Source organism: Myzus persicae, unplaced genomic scaffold (genome assembly GCF_001856785.1).
Source record: "Myzus persicae strain clone G006 unplaced genomic scaffold, MPER_G0061.0, whole genome shotgun sequence".
NCBI lineage: Eukaryota > Metazoa > Arthropoda > Insecta > Hemiptera > Aphididae > Myzus > Myzus persicae.
Genome location: NW_019100929.1, coordinates 383 through 17,054, shown reverse-complemented (window position 1 = coordinate 17,054; position 16,672 = coordinate 383). Strand labels below are relative to the sequence as shown.

Sequence of the window (16,672 nt, the reverse complement as noted above, 5' to 3'; positions counted from 1 at the left end):
TGGGCTTATCACCACTAAAACTACTTTTGAGGGCAAGCCGACCGATTACTGGGTCTTGACTCATTATAAAAGCTCGAACATTGTAAATGTCGCACTTAAGGATAGGTAAATACTGGAAACACCTTTTGTATCTGTCTAACAGTACGATTCTATTTTTACTATTGTATGTTTATAGATGGCGTCATTCGGAAGCATCAGTGAAGATCTTCACGAGCGATAAATCGAAAGACCAGTCATTAAATAGTAGTCTGAATCAGACTATGCAGGCCGTATTCGATACAATGCTGCAGGATTTAGATCGCCGAACAATAAAAAGCAAAATTATATTTTCGTGTGTGTGGTAAATAGGTGGACACTGAGTGTCAAATCACCGGATTGTGTGATACGGTAATTCTGAGTCGTCCGAGGGGAACATTCCCAATTGAACAAAAAAAATTACCGTGGAAAAACGAACTGTGAACATACAAATATATACTGCTCATGCGGTATGCCAAAGTCAATAATTATAAGACACCTGATTTTGACCCAACAAAACCAAAATCGTGGCTTGCATATCAAGACTGTGAGTAGAAAATATAATATTTTTTAAGTAAATTCCTTTTAATATTAACTATGTTGTACTATGATGTACTATGTTTGTACATCTGACGAACTTAGACTGAAATTACTCGAGATTAATAACTTAAGTTTGTCAGAAATCATGGAAGAGGCCAAGCGGTTCGAGTTAGTAGCGAAAGGTTTTGGAAAAACGAAAAAGAAATGGTAAATAAAGTTACAAAGTATGAGAAAAAAAAGCATTATAAAATGGATAAGTTGAAAACCAGAAGTCAGGAATGTTACAGATACGGGAACGAAAATCATTTCAAAAATGATCCTAATTGTCCGGCGAAAGACAAAAAATGTGGGCGTTGTGGTTTAATCCGGCATTTTAAAGCGTATTGCAGAACAAAGTTGCCTGCAAATACAAAAGAGCCAGGTAAAAGATATTCACAGCAAATGTTGAGGAGCAATAAAATAAATGCAGTCGAAGAAGCAAAAAGTGACGATGATGCTATATTGTTCCAAATATCAGAAAAAAAGATTTAGTGACAAATGTAGTAATATGCAAATTTGGTAGCAATGATGTTCAATGACATGTTCAAATGATATTATTACACGAGGAGGAAATTTATGTAGCAAAGGGTAGTGGTTATGTTTTGGAATCCATCGATGGACTTTTATTAACAGTTTACAAATACACACCCATGGGTGATACTCCAAATATTCAAATCCCGATTAGAAATATTGACAACGAAAATAATACCGATAACAATACGAATACCGATATCAATACTAATAATACACAAGATAATAGTTCTTTTAACGAACAAACTGATAATTACGCTCTAGCTGGCTCATCCTACATTAAGCTCCCACCCTCTTTAATTAATGAACGGGCTACAATTAACCCTCAAAACAATGATCAATATTGTTTTAAATGGGCAATTTTAGCAATACACGTGACAGGTCCAAATAAACATCGAGTAGGCGAAAATTATTACCAGCACGAGAACAAATATAATTTCACAGGCTTATCATTCCCAACACCGTGGTGTGAAGTAAAAATTTTTGAAAAAAATAACCCGGGAGTGTCTGTAAATATTTATGGGGTTAAAAAAATATCTTTAGAACGTAGTCATGTATATCCAATAAAAGTAGTAGATGATGAAAAAGCAAACCATTTCGATATAATTGTATTCAGTGACGGTGAAAAAAGTCACTATGTATATATTTCAAATTGTTCACGTCTTATTCGTTCACAAACTACCTTACACGGTCATTCGGTATATTATTGTAAACGGTGCTTCACGTCATATGATAACCAAAACAGGTCTGGTTACCCGCATAGGCGTATATCCATACGAGTATACGGATGGCTGGGATAAGTTGGAGGAGACGAGATTACCGAGAAAGCGAGATTTCTACAGCACGTTGACAGAGACCGGGGTTAAGGAGGAAGAATTTGATCACGCAAAGGGAGTATGTATACACTGCACTCGTATTTAGATCTATATTTTAAAAATTGTTATGTGTTACAGGTCTGGGACCACTTTGAATGCAAGACGTTGGGTGCATATTCAGATTTAAATTTAAAAATTGATGTGTTGTTGCTGGCGGACGTTTTCGAGAATTTCCGCGATCTTTGTATGAAAACGTACAATTTAGACCCGGCTTTTTATTATACGGCCCCAGGTTTCAGCTTCGATTCTATGTTGAAATATACATCGGTTAAATTAGAGCTTTTAACAGATTATGACATGCTACTATGTATTGAAAAAGGTATGTAAATTAGGAAAATTAGTTTTTAAATGTTACAAAAAATTATAATACAGGCGGATTGGTGCAGGCTAGCATGTGTTATGCTTAGGCCAAAAACCAATTTTTAAAACAAAAAAATGACGGTTAGATGGACTTCCGAACAAAATTTAAAATTTGTGGAGTTATACAAAGATCAAACAAATTTATGGAATTGTTTAGATCCTAGTTATAAAAACAGAGATTTACGTAAAGCCTCGCTTGAACACATTCGCAATGAATTGGGTTTAACTGACACGAATGAAGTTACTAAAAAAATCAAAAATTTACGTTCAACGTATAACCAGGAAGTATTGAAAATTGAGAAGAGTAAAAAAAGTGGAAGTGGCACTGATGAGGTATATAAACCATCCATCAAATGGTTCGATTCCATGGATTACATTATGAAAATAATAAATTAGTCTAAAAGAAAAACAAACCACAAGTAATCTGGCAAGTATTTAATTATTATACAGTATTTTATTGATTAATCACACAATCATATTATTTTGCCAAGTAACAGCTCCCTCGTCATTAAAGTAATTTTTATATTTATCTCGAACTTTTTCTGCTATTTCTTTTGATCTATTATTGATCCGTGAGCGATGGATGCTTTGTAATTCATCAATATCTGACCTCCACTGCCCCGCATTGATTTGAAAGTTCATGATGTCTTCATAATCTGTTGATCCTATTGGTGTGTAGGTTCTTGATGCAGTGATACGTAACCAGTTGTGTAAGGTACACGCACTTAAGACGATCTTTATCACCGTCTCCTCTTTAACTTGAATTGGTTTTCCCAAAACACGAAAACGAGATGCTATAATGCCAAACCCATTCTCAACAATTCGTCTAGCTCTGCTCAATCGATAGTTATATATCTTCTCTCTTATAGTTGGTGTTCTTTTGTAGGGCTTTAGTAAGTAAGGCTTTAGAGGAAAAGCATCATCTCCAACTAGAATACCATTTTCAGGCAACAATATGTTATTTTCTAGATAAGGATACAAAGAGCAGTTTTGGAACACCCCACCATCTGCATTACGACCATAAGAGCCTATATCTACATATCTAAAACAATAATTATGATCCACGACTGCCATAAGCACTATACTATTTGTTCCCTTGTAGTTGTAGTATTCACTACCACAATTTGGCGGTGCTTGTATTGTAATATGCTTACCATCGATAGCACCGCAGCAATTCGGAAAATTCCACCTCGAATAGAATCCTACTTGTATATCTTTCCATTCCTCCAAATTCGGTACCTGAAAAATAAAATAGTATTATATCACTATATTAAAATATTCATATAAATAAAATTTTAGTTATCAATGAGTTACATAATTTATTTTAATGGATTACATTTTTTTGAAAAAACAAATTATTTTATTTTATATTTAGTTTAAAAATATTTAAAATTGTGTATTTAGTATAACTATTAATTGTGACTAATGATTTGTCCACAGCATGCATCAACGTCAGAGAACGAGTTGTCTGAAGAATCTTCAGAAACTAATCACGAAGCCGTTTATGTTAGTAGCAATAGCTACAACACCATCGAAAAACAACCAATGAAGCCACCAAAAAGACCTAGATCAATAAATATGAGACCATCAGAACCGTCTGAAATTCAAGCTGCAGTAAATGAACTCAAGGAATTAAATAGCACATTAACAATGTCTGTCCCGAGTCCAAGAGCATCTGAAGATGAATGTGATATAGTTGGAAGACATGTAGCAATGCAACTCAAACAGTTACAGCCAGTTGATATAATTGATGCAACGGATGAAATACAGGCAATACTTTCTAGATACCGTAAAAAAGCCCTTAAACAATTGGAAAATAGAAACGTGTATACACCTTCTAGTTACAGTTACAGTTCTACTCCATCTCCACAGCCCTCTACAATAACAACATCTTATTATCAGCCTGTTGAACCTTCAGTGTCTGCATACGGTACAACAGAACATTCCTTGCAATCAACAGGACACAATGATATACTTACTACAGCAATGGCATTTTCTGATTTAATAAACTAGTTGTATTTTAAGATTAATTTTTAATTAATTTTTTTTATTAAAAAAAGTTGACAAATAAATATGATTAAGAATTTTAAAAATACTTACTTTGATAAAATCTTTTAGACTTTCATTTATAGCATCACACACTTCTGGTATTATTTTAATGATTGACGCTTTTGAAACTCTGAACAATATCGACAACAATCTATAAGATATTCCAGATGAAAGAAATACGAGAGTTATTTCCAACTTCACTCTTGCAGGTATAGCAGCCCTCATGTGCTTATCTTCACGTTGAATTTGTGGAGCTATTAAATTTAAAAGTATTTCCACTTGTGTTGGTGTCATTCTCATAACTGCTTTATACTCTAGGGGATCTTCATTATATAGCTCTTTAAATATTGTATGCGTTGCCCCTTTCCTTTGCATCCAATTCCTGACCCAAATCGTTCTTTTTTTCTTCTTTTTTTCTACAGTTTGAGCTAGTTCAGCGCAAAGTATTTTTGTAACCGCTTTTATTACGGTATTACCAATAATCAGTTTTGTATATTGTGACAACATTGCACGAGACATTACTGCGACACTGCTGCGACATGCACTACAGTAGCTCTCGTATTCAATCTCGCCATCTACTCGCACTTGTGTGACCGGATGAGGCGAGTTGAGCTACTGTCATGCAAGTACACTAGCACAGTAGCTGTCCACTGTCAGGTCAGCAACTCGTATTGTGTAACCTAGCCTTTACTGAACTACAGCAGCAGCTCGACGCTTGTACATAGTCTGTAGCGTACACACAAATGCCATCCGATTTCAGTATTCAGTTTTACGTATACTTCCGAGCCGGTACGTACGTTATCGCGCGCGTTCTTCGTCTTCGTTGTAATAAGTGCGTTGTGTTCGTTTGTGCATTCTTGTTCTTGTTCTTATTCCACTGTGATCGTATTTTATTTTCACTAGTGTAATAAAATGCCTGGCCGATTTGAAGTGTTTTATTTGTGATGATTTTTTATCTAACAAAGAAAGTGTAGTTATCAAAGAGCGTGGATTGAAGACACTTATAGATAGTAGCAAACGACGCAAAGATGGAAAACACATTTTTGTGGAAGGACGTTGGTTTGTGACTGTTCATTGCAACTGCCGTAAATCGTATGTCAAAGAAAGCAATATCGCTACATCATTGACCACTACCAAAAATACTCGAAGGTCAGATATTCCAGTTTTCGATTTTAAACACAAATGTTTGTTATGCGAGGGGGGTGCATCTGACGAGTTTTTAAAAAAAGAAATTAAAAAACCTGCCCAAAAACGTGATCGGGTTCATTGTGTTGAAAGTTTGAAACACTAGTTTTCAAGGACAGTCTTTTGGAAACTGCAAGGAACAGAAAAGATAAATGGGGCAGTGATGTTATTAGTAGTATCTGGGTCCCTGTGTGTTGTCCACCGCCACCGCCACCGCCACATTACCACCGCCACCGCCACCTCTCCTCTTCACCGCTCAGCCAATACCACCGCCACCTCTCCCCTTCACCGCCACATTGCCGCCGCCACCGCCACCTCCCACTTCACCGGTCAGCCATGGATCCTTCGCCTCCTTGTTATTTTCCTAAAAATTGCAACAGGGTGGTCCAAGATTCTACGAATTATTTATAAAGCATAATCGTCACTTAAATAATTTTTTTTCGCTGATTTTTATTTTCCATAGTTAAATTTGAATTATAATAATGATAAATTATGTTATTAAATCAGTATGTACATACGTCTTTACAATAAAGGTACACGAGTTATTTACAATGTATAGTTTAACAGTGGTGTTTTTTTATTGTTTTATTAATACTCTGGGATTCGAACGACGTAATTCAGAAAATGAATTTGATATACCATTTTTATTTATGCCGTAAGTTTATTGTAATTTGTATTATCATTATTATTATTTACCATATTTGTTGTTTAGTTTTAATGTACATCCATTACCACAAGTTAGACCTCCACCAACGGATTTGGACGAGGTTTTCAGGATGATCGACCAGATAATGTAAGCTTAATATAATGATTAATATCATTCTTTTCTAATATTTAAAATATTTAATGTAGTGACGAAGAAGAAGAAGAAGAAATGCAGGAGGAAATGTCCGAAACGTTTTCGCCCGATGTTACATCAGATGAAGATTTATAAATATTAAATATACATACTAATTTGTTAGATCAATAAATATCAATTTTTTTATCATTATGAAATTTTATTTTACAAATTTATATATCTGGAACTAGATTCTTATAAACTTCTAACAGCATTTTGTCATCATTTGCATAGTCTTCGTCCCAAATATATTTGTCTAATGCTTCAAGACATATACATCGTTGGTTTCTTCACCGCCCCAAAAGTCGACTTGATTTGGTTTATCTATAATAGTAAATATTTTTACAATAATACATAAAAAACAATAATAAAATGAACATACCAATTGTTCGGTTTTGATCAACACAATCTTCAGATATATGGTTAACATCGTTTCTAGTCTATAACAGCATAATATAACGTCGGTAAGGTAAGTGCTACAATATTAAACAATATTAAGACATACTAACTTCGCCAACTGTTTCATCTGGGGTTAATAAATTGTCATAATATACCCGTCTTGGTGTATTCGACAGCTAAAAAATTTATATTATTTTTAATTATTTAGATATATATACGTAATTAAACTTTAAACAATACAACGGTGACAACGTTCTCTCGATAAAGTGTTTGCAACAGGATCAACATGTACAACTAACTAAAGCAAATGTTTCAAGGATCTTACAATTAAGTGATGCCGTGGAAGAAGTTATTCAGATGAAAAATATATACACACGGCCTAGTGTATTAGGTCAGTCCTGTGATATTTCAATGTATCTTAGAAAGGAAATGCCGTAACCCAAAGACACAAAAATAAGCGAAGCTGAAGATTATTTATACCGCATCGATGTCCAAGAATTGAAAAAACAACTTAAGTTAACTAGTCGTTGTTTCGTAGCAGATTTGAAAATTAAAGCAGTCAAACAATTGGCAAGGGGATGGTTAGCTTCTTCGATCGAAATTGAGGTAATACGATTTTATTTTTACATATTATTTTATACTAAAGAAAACAAATTTTTTTTAGTCTGAAGTAACCAGACCGAGGACGAGGGCATTCGTAGCACGTGAAACCGCAAAAGCAGCCCGGAGATTAAGTTTTCGTTAAGAATGTAATATTTTATTATTATGTAATTTTTATATTGCTGTCAATAATTTATATTTAAAAACGTGAACCAATAATGTAATATTTTATTGTAATATGACATTTTATTATTATTATATAATAAAAAGAAAAAACATGATATTTTAAAAAAAGTATTTTTATTTTACAAATTATTTACAAATTATTTACAATTTCCTTACATCACCATTAAATGGACTATAAGTTATAATTTGATCGTGTAAGATGAGGCAATATGCTGCAGTCTTTGCTGGAATAGCTTTGTCTGTTTCGAACTCGATGCGTAAATCAACAGTCGATGATTTTACATTGTCGTTCTGTCGTGATAAATCCACGACTATGATTGGTACAAATTGTTGGAAAATGTTTTTTTTCAAGTAGAGGCTCGCTATATTCTCTCTCGTAGTATGATTTTTGGAATTCGGCATACGCTTTGTACAATATAGCTGTAACGTTGTTTGTGAAATCTGCACGGAAATCTTCATATGGATATACTTCAGAGTTCAGGTGTACTTTAAGGTTTTTCAGGTAGCAGTGATCGAATCGTCCAGACGGATTAAATAAATTATTTTTTCGATCTGTTTGAAATCCAATTAATGCAAATCTGGGTTTCTCGAGTAAACTGCTTGATTTAACAGTCCATGAATGAGAAGTGTTCTGAGGGAGAACCGGATATTCGCACAAGTCCCAATTTCTGAACGCACATGCTAGTGGTTTACGAGAGTCCAATACTTTTAACAGTTTAATTTTTTCTTTGTCACTCACCCTAATAACGGGCATCTTCCAAATAATTTTACTCAGTTCAATTGCTACTTTTTTAAGTTTTTCTTTGCTTTCATTTGTAGTGGCCCCCGAAACGTACAACGCATCAAAGTCTGTAGATGATCTGTTTAAAATTATTTGTTGGTTGCAGTTGAGTAGTATTTTTTTATAATCTTCACAAAATCCAAACAAGTGTTTGAGTGGGATACAACCAGCAAATTTGTTATTCAACATGAAATGTTTATTTTCACTGGCATCCATATCTACATCCCAAGCAGCATTCTGTAGATTGTTCAATTCATTGAGAGTGTGTGAGCAGAAACCTTTAAGACTCGAAGATATTCCAGGAGATTTTAATTTTTGTATTTCCACACCGTTAATTTCATATCGGATTTCGGAAAGCAAAAACGCTAAACCATTGTTGGTAAAATTTATTTCGTTCGCATATGATGCAACATCTGTCGGTTTATTCAATTTACCTTCTATATAAATATAACTCTCACAGGGCAGAGTATATGCGTCCATATTTTGAATAGATATTCTAATTTCATCGTTATTGGATAAAGCTGTTGAAGAATAAGGCAGGAAAGAGTGGTACTGCATTTGAGTTATTTTACATTCATCGTCATATCCACCGGCTACGTCCAAATACATATCATCCATGACTATAGAACTTTTAAAGACCGTAGAAACGATAGATTTTGTTTGGTTAGTTTGAACGGAGGACGTCTTGACGTATTAACCTTGGTAGTAGTACTGTAGGGACTCTTGATCACATTTCTTTTTATATAACTATTGAACTTAATAGCCATCTTTATGTTTTAATTTGTATACGAACTGTGATTGGCTCCCCTCTCAAATTGATTAAATTATTATCTTGGTCTCTTAGTACTATATTTACTTTGCTTATAGACGAAGAATTAATGCGGTAGAAAACTAAATGTTTCGGAACTTCAATGATTTTATGTCCTGGCGGTGAAGAAGGGAAAAACTCGTGTATTGTCTGGCTCGGTATACCATTACTGAATGAACCAGAAATTAGATTGCAATCGATTTTTATACATTTGACTTTCATTATGTTCACTATCCGTTCAGATTTGTGTAATGTCTTGGCAGAGTAAACTTTATTTTCAAAACCTAATATTTTCGATATATTATGTTCAATAGTGAAATCAACATCATGACTACACGTCATTGAACATTTCAATGTGCTACCGTCGGCCTTGAGTTGAAACAATGTAACATGATTCGGTAACAGTTTTTGAATCATCGATTCCAAATTTATTATTTCGTACGATCCTGTAGGTATAATCACTGTTTTACATTTCCCAAGCGAATCACGAAATCCTATTGTATTTCAATCTGGTTCCACGTTTGGTATAGAATTATTTGTCTGTAGGCTTAACAGACATAGCTGCGAGGTGTTTTGTACTTCCAACGGTGGGAAAATATCACATGACATTTCGCTTGAATTACCATTTAATGTTATTGTGTACATGATAAAAATTTCAAACACAAATGTCCGCAATTATATGTGTTGTAACGTTGATGCCTATTGTAATTATATTGTATCGTACATCCACTAAGGTACGACTGTAGTTCTAATGGAGGTGGTAAATTACCAAAACTGTCGTAGTATGTAACTTGTTTTCCGATTTTCTTATACGCTACCCAATGAGTTCCAGTACTTTTTTCTATTTCCAAATTTATTACAGCTTATTCTTTATGCTTAGGACGTGTAGGTAACCTATCTCTGGAAAACACTCCGATGAAATGAGGTATTTTCGTTATGCGTGCATGTTTTATAATTTCATAATCGTACAGCGCTCTTTTGGGTAACGTAGTTATTAGTTTTTTTTCCTTTTTACAGTTTTCTTCATAGATTTTTGTGCTCCTTTTTTTTTATACTATCTACCTCCTTGTGAAGAGAGATATAACCCTTTACCTTTCTCGATTTTATACGATCCGCCTTTATTAGGAGCGAGATATAATCCTCTACCCAAATGTGAAGGTTCATTTCTATTGAATTCGCTAACGGTCTTTACAACGTTAGAAATACCACCCGTCAGAGCTCCGAGGGCAGATAAACCGGCAAAAATCGGTATCAACGGTAACATCCCTCCAGTTTTCGGTATAGGTATGACACGAGGTATTCGAGGCTTCTTGCCGTTTTTATGGAATATTTTCTTAGCTGCCGCAAAACATTTTTTTGTTAATTTCATCAGGTTTTTTTCTTTAATATTTTTTTTTTTCAATACATTTTTAGCTGCTTTAACAGCAGCGTTGAATCCACATCCTGCTCCCATTTTTCGTTTTGCCTTCATACCCGTAGTGACTAACCACGCTGCCGCCTTTTCTTTTAAATTAGAGTCTTTTGACTTGAATCTATTCCAAGCCTGGTTTTCTAAAATGTAATCTGCTTTCTGACGGTCTGCAAAAGAGTTGCTGCGATCATAAGCGATATCGTGTTCTTTACACGCCGAATCTAGTGGGTTGATACCTTTATCACCACGATTTATTCGTTTATTCAATTGTGTACCAGGCCCACAGTACTGATAACCTAAACATGATGATTAGAATATATAAATATATATCTAATGATATGTATTGTGTACAATTACCTGGCAAATGAAGTTCAAATGGTAACTTATTTATATGAGAGTTAATTATACCTCCGCCTTTATTCTTGTTGTTTCTTCGAACGGGTGACATCGTGTACTGATTACGTTCTCAGTGTTACAGTGATATTTATAATGAAGTTTGTCGACCAAGAAATAAAACTCACAGTGGAAAATGTCGACCCGCCTACGAATCTCGAATCTCGACATGGTAAGCTTTTGCCAAATACCTGTCGTGCCCTAGTTGTTGGCCCTTCCGGATGCGGTAAAACAAATTTGATTTATGCATTATTGACCAATATCAATGGTATACGATTTCATAACGTTTATATATACTCGAAAACACTCGAACAACCTAAATATAAAATGCTTTGTGAAATTTTAAAAGATGTAGAGGGCGTGAAGTTATTCACTTTTCATGAAAACGATGAGGTCATCCCACCAGAAAAAGCACTACCAGATTCTGTTTTTGTATTTGACGATATTTTATGTGAAAATCAAAATATCGTACGTTCTTACTATACACGTTGTAGACATAACAATATCGATGTGTTCTATCTAGCACAATCATTCGCCCGTATACCCAAACAACTTATCCGAGATAATAGCAACATGATAGTATTATTCAAGCAAGACGAGACAAATTTGAAACATGTTTACATGGAACACTGTTCGGGTGATATGAATTATTCCGAGTTCAAAGAGTTTTGTACTTTGTGTTGGAGTAGGGGAAGATTTAATTTTGTCGTGATCATTAAGGACTGTGAACGTGACAACGGACGGTATCGACATGGTTTTGATACATTTGTCGTTGTATAAAATAATACAGTTCATTTTTAACCATTGAAGGTGAAAGTACAGTGTTGAACGAATTAGTTATTGCCAAGGAAAACATTAAACGTAAATTTGAAGCATTGAAAAGAGGTGAAGCTGATATTCAATCTTATGTATCACAAACGTTTAAACCGATAATCGAACCTCTGAACAAATTACATGACAAATCACAAAGTTCCGAAGCCGCTAATGATAAAATTTCAAACACAATTAATGATAATCTACATTTAGCTTCCGATAACCAGATTGGAATTTTACGAAAACTAGAAGAAGACCAAAAAGATAAAGTATATGGTCCAAAAAAATATTCAAATGGTGATATCAAATTAGGTAGAGAAGAAGTGAAATTTAAAACCAATTCAATAATTATCAAAGATACATCTTATGAGCTGACACCAGGACTTGCTGACTTATTGATTTCTAGATATCCAATGCAATACACTGATAACGATTTAAATACATATAAAGAAATACTGATTCAAACTTCAGCACATTTGACACTGGACGGGACAAAAATCAAAAAAGGTGGCACAAAGTATACACAAATTATTTCCAAGCTATTTTCTTCGGGAACGGGTGTGAAATTACAAACGCATAATTTAGTATATTGGAATGATCCGAATGAGTTGGTCGATAGGTTACGACTTCTTGTAGCCTCCCAATCTGCGGGAAACACTGGGGTTTCAAATTAGATATTATCTATTTTTGAAGAACTCTATGAAGCTGGTATAACAAAGAAAATACCAAATGTCTAAACGTGACATAGCAATCGAACTTCACAGACCAGCTAGGAAAAATTATACAAGACGAAGAGTAAACGTGTACGGAAAAAACGATTTATGGCAGGCAGACTTGGTCGAAATGATACCACTTTCAAAGAAAAACAATGGATATAATTATATCCTCTGTGTGATTGATTGTTTTACAAAGTTCGCCTGGACTATACCATTAAAAACAAAAACAGGCGGTGAAGTTACCAATGCTATGTCTACGATACTTATTGATAGATCACCAAAACTGCTGCAGGTGGACAATGGAAAAGAATTTTATAATTTAAAATTCGATACGTTAATGACAAAGTACAATATAAAAAAGTATAGCACTTATTCTACTACAAAAGCCTGCTTTGTTGAAAGGTTTAATCGCACTCTGAAAACAAACATGTATAGAGAGTTTACTGCTCGAGGTTCACATAAATGGATATCTATTTTACCCATGTTGATAGATAATTACAACAATACAAGGCATAGAACGATCGGTATGACACCATTTCAGGCAGAAGAAAATCCTTCACTAGTGAATTTGAAACAACGCGCAATCACAAATAAAAAAGTAAAATTTCGTGTTGGCGATAAAGTTCGAATAAGCACTCACAAAGGAGTTTTTTCAAAAGGATTTTTACCCAATTGGTCAACAGAAATATTCACAATAGTAAAAATAAACAAAACAATACCACCAACTTATCAGTTACATGATTATAATGATGATCCAATAGCCGGTTGTTTTTATAACGAAGAGATATCCAAAACAAATTATCCTAATGATTATTTAATCGAAAAAATTGTGCGAAAGAGGGGGAATCAGATATATGTCAAGTGGGTGGGATTTGACGATTCTCATAATTCATGGGTAAATAAGAATGATATTCAAAAATAGTTTCAGTGGTAGTTCAGAAGTGAATCTGTTCGGTACATAAAATTATTAATTCATCTGCAATCATGTCATCAGCTATCTTGGACGTTCAGTGCGTTGTCGGAGTCAATAACAAGTGGTTTATTAAAGAAATGTCTATAGTAGACACTGAGACATTGTACAATCAACACTGGATATTTAAAAATACAACTTTAAAACAAGATGCGAAAAGTCGAAGTGTAAACAGTTGGTTGCAACGGCTGCATTACGGTTTGTCTCCGGATTATGGTGATGTGGATTATGAAGAAATACATAAAATATTCGAATCGATCAAATTCGAAAGAATTTACGTTAAAGGTTTGCAAAAACAGCGGTTAATCATCGACCTTATGCCGCACGCCACCGTCTACGACTTGGAACTCTTCGAATGTCCTCGGATTTGTTCATTGATTGGACAATCACTACCATGCTGTAGTTTTCATAAAGATTTCAATCCATTAGAATGTACATTGAATAAAGCATTCGCCTTAAAAAAATGGTATATTGATAATTTAAGATTATAATTTTTTTTCCATTATGTATATATTATATTTTACATTATATAAATACAGTTTACATTATAATATACAGTTTAAATTGATTTACATTATATACAGTTTACATATAGTTTACATTGTAATAAAGGATTTGCATTAAAAAATTGGTATGTTAATAATGTTTAAGATTGTATTCTATATTTTTAATAAACAATAATAATAATAATAATATTTTAACATTTTTTTATTTTTATATGTATAACATGGTATAATTATTGAAAACAAAATCATACAGAATACAGATATTTACATGATATATTTTGTATACAGTTTAACAATTTTTAACATTTAGTTGTTCAAGTATTCCCATGGTAACGTTTCTATCATGTCACCTTCCTAATACATAACCATACGTTTATCGTATTCCATTTTGAAAGTTTTTGATGTAAATGTTGTTGCTAATTGTTTAGTTTTAGAATTTCGTGTTATTTGTTGAAAGTGTAGTTCTACGTTCCTTATTTCGTCGTTTATTATTTTTTTCATACTGTCCATATTTAATTTTTGAATATTTTCATAACTTAGTGTAAATCCTTTTATTTTTATGGTTGTACGATCATTATTATCTGTGTGGGCAAAACTTTTAGGACCTGTCGATACCCAGTCGGATATGTGTATACCTGGACCTAATTCATCCGTCCATTCGCCTAGCATGCACCCCGTCTCCACTTCGGTTTCATCGTAAATATAAAAGACACTATCAGTACCGTAATATACCACTTTCTCACCGAGATTATCCAGCATTGTATACAATCGCAATCTTGCATTTGATGTCGTGAATGCAGCTATGTAAATATTAGTATTGTATTCGTGTCCGACGTATTCGTTGATTTTTTTATATGAAACTTCTACTAAATCGTCAGTTAAAAAAACTATGCTATCAACTTCTAATTTTTTGTCCAACAATACTTGGTACCATCTTTCCGGTTTTGATATAATCTCTGTTTTTGTCTGATTAGGTCTTTGTCCAAACTTTCCCCAAAACGAATTAAGACATATTTTAGCAAGTGCTCTTAATCCAGGATTTTCTTTTATATTTTCTATATCCAAATCGATACCTACTGCATTTTTTACTGCTAAAATATAGTCATTAACCGTACGATAGTCATTTTTCCACGAGCTAGTTTCCAGTTTAATTTTTAAAAATCGCCGTATATATTCATTAAATAGCGCATTAGATTTTTTTTCAAAATGTTGCACTTCGTAAATTTTTAGAATCTTATAACCTTTGTCTAATGCTTTTTGCACTTCGTCTGTTGTCCAGGTTCCAGTAAGCGCCCTCTGTTCTTCGTTGTGTGTACACTGTCTAACTTTATCTATATGACATTTATGACAAAGTGTGAATACTAATTTATTAGTTTTTACCGGAAGTACGGGATGATATAATTTGTTAGGTGGTAATATTTTACATTTAATAAAACCATACCAGTTTGATCGCATGTATTGTTGTATTGATGGTTTATAAATTTTTTTTGGATGACCTACGGGATAGTTGTCATAATACATTACGGTGGGGTATAGGCTACACACATCAATGTATTTAATTTTTTTGTTTTTCACCATTAGTTTTGTCGCGTTCGTTCTGCCTCCGAAAAATGCATCTCGGGGGTTTAGTGGCTCAATTACATCATCAGGATATTGCATCATTTGTTTGTACTCTGGGTGCTTTCTCCATTTACAACTCCACATTTCTTCAACTTGATACCCTTTTCCTTTCAATTGAGATGTTCGTCGTATCGTGTTGTTATATAAATCAGTCATAGTGTTTTTATTAACGGGGTTTATATCATTAGGATGGAAGCAATCCGGGCAGCCATGCCAAAAACACCCATGATACTGATAAACTTTTTTTTCCGTTTCATCATAACCATCGACTTTAGCTCCACATATGATGACCTCTCCACCGTTTAAAGCATGACGTATGTTTTTATTTTGGTTTAATATTTTACTTTTCATCCACTTGATAGACTCGTCTGAAAAAGTTTTTTTTTTGGTATTTTGGACGACTGCTATAGAATTATTTAACAAGTCATTTTGTCGATAAATTGCCATACAAACGCTAGCTATTGTAATGTATTTAAATGGGTCAATATTACACACGTCCAAAAATTGATTCCTTAGTTCTAAGCACCCTCTTCGTAGTATATCAACGTCTGAATTACAATATTCTTCCAACTCATTTTTGAAATTAAATACATAATTTTTACTTGTCATTTCGTCATACCAATTTATGAATTCTGCTCGCTGTTTTCTCGCCATGGAGTTATAACTGTAATAATATTTGTCCGGTAAAGGCCCTATATAATTTTGATTTTCGGGAGTGTTGAAAAAATGTGGAAAATAACCTTTTTTTGCTTCCGTAAGTCCAAATGTTTTCGGAAAGTCCGATAGTTTAGACTGTACAAAGTTATGGCTATCAATAAATTTTATATTTAGGCCACCTTCTTTTATTTCAAGCATCATAATTTTTGTTCCGTTCCGAATTACTTCGTACTTCACTGTAGGCATATGTTTTAAAATATACTGAATTATAAAATATGTATCATATTATGCTTTTGAATTATGTGCTATGTATGTTGTTCCTTTCTTTTCTTTACTAAGTGCCCATTTACAAAATTTATCATTGGCCGAACCACCGTCAT

At 33.7% G+C, this 16,672-nt stretch overlaps 4 protein-coding genes across 4 annotated transcripts in view; 2 read left to right on the top strand and 2 right to left on the bottom strand.

The window, feature by feature from the left end:
• LOC111026887 overlaps positions 1–462 on the top strand; it is a 1,802-nt gene extending 1,340 nt beyond the window's left edge. The window contains exons 2-3 of the mRNA XM_022305068.1: positions 6–105; positions 176–462. Of these exons, the coding sequence (XP_022160760.1) occupies positions 6–105; positions 176–344 (269 nt within the window). The 3' untranslated portion in view covers positions 345–462. The remainder of the gene's footprint in view (positions 1–5; positions 106–175) is intronic.
• A 1,953-nt stretch (positions 463–2,415) lies between these two features.
• On the top strand, positions 2,416–2,756 carry LOC111026886. The gene has a single exon (XM_022305067.1). The coding sequence runs from the start codon at positions 2,436–2,438 to the stop codon at positions 2,754–2,756; it is 321 nt and encodes a 106-aa protein (XP_022160759.1). The 5' UTR covers positions 2,416–2,435.
• A 69-nt stretch (positions 2,757–2,825) lies between these two features.
• On the bottom strand, positions 2,826–5,016 carry LOC111026885 (protein ALP1-like). Its single transcript, XM_022305066.1, has 2 exons — positions 4,461–5,016; positions 2,826–3,599 (listed from the first exon to the last, which is right to left on the bottom strand). The coding sequence occupies exons 1-2, from the start codon at positions 4,926–4,928 to the stop codon at positions 2,826–2,828; spliced, it is 1,242 nt and encodes a 413-aa protein (XP_022160758.1). The 5' UTR covers positions 4,929–5,016.
• Positions 5,017–7,879: 2,863 nt separating this feature from the next.
• Positions 7,880–9,016, bottom strand: LOC111026884. The gene has a single exon (XM_022305065.1). It carries the CDS (start codon positions 9,014–9,016, stop codon positions 7,880–7,882), a length of 1,137 nt encoding a protein of 378 aa, XP_022160757.1.
• Positions 9,017–16,672: the final 7,656 nt, after the last annotated feature.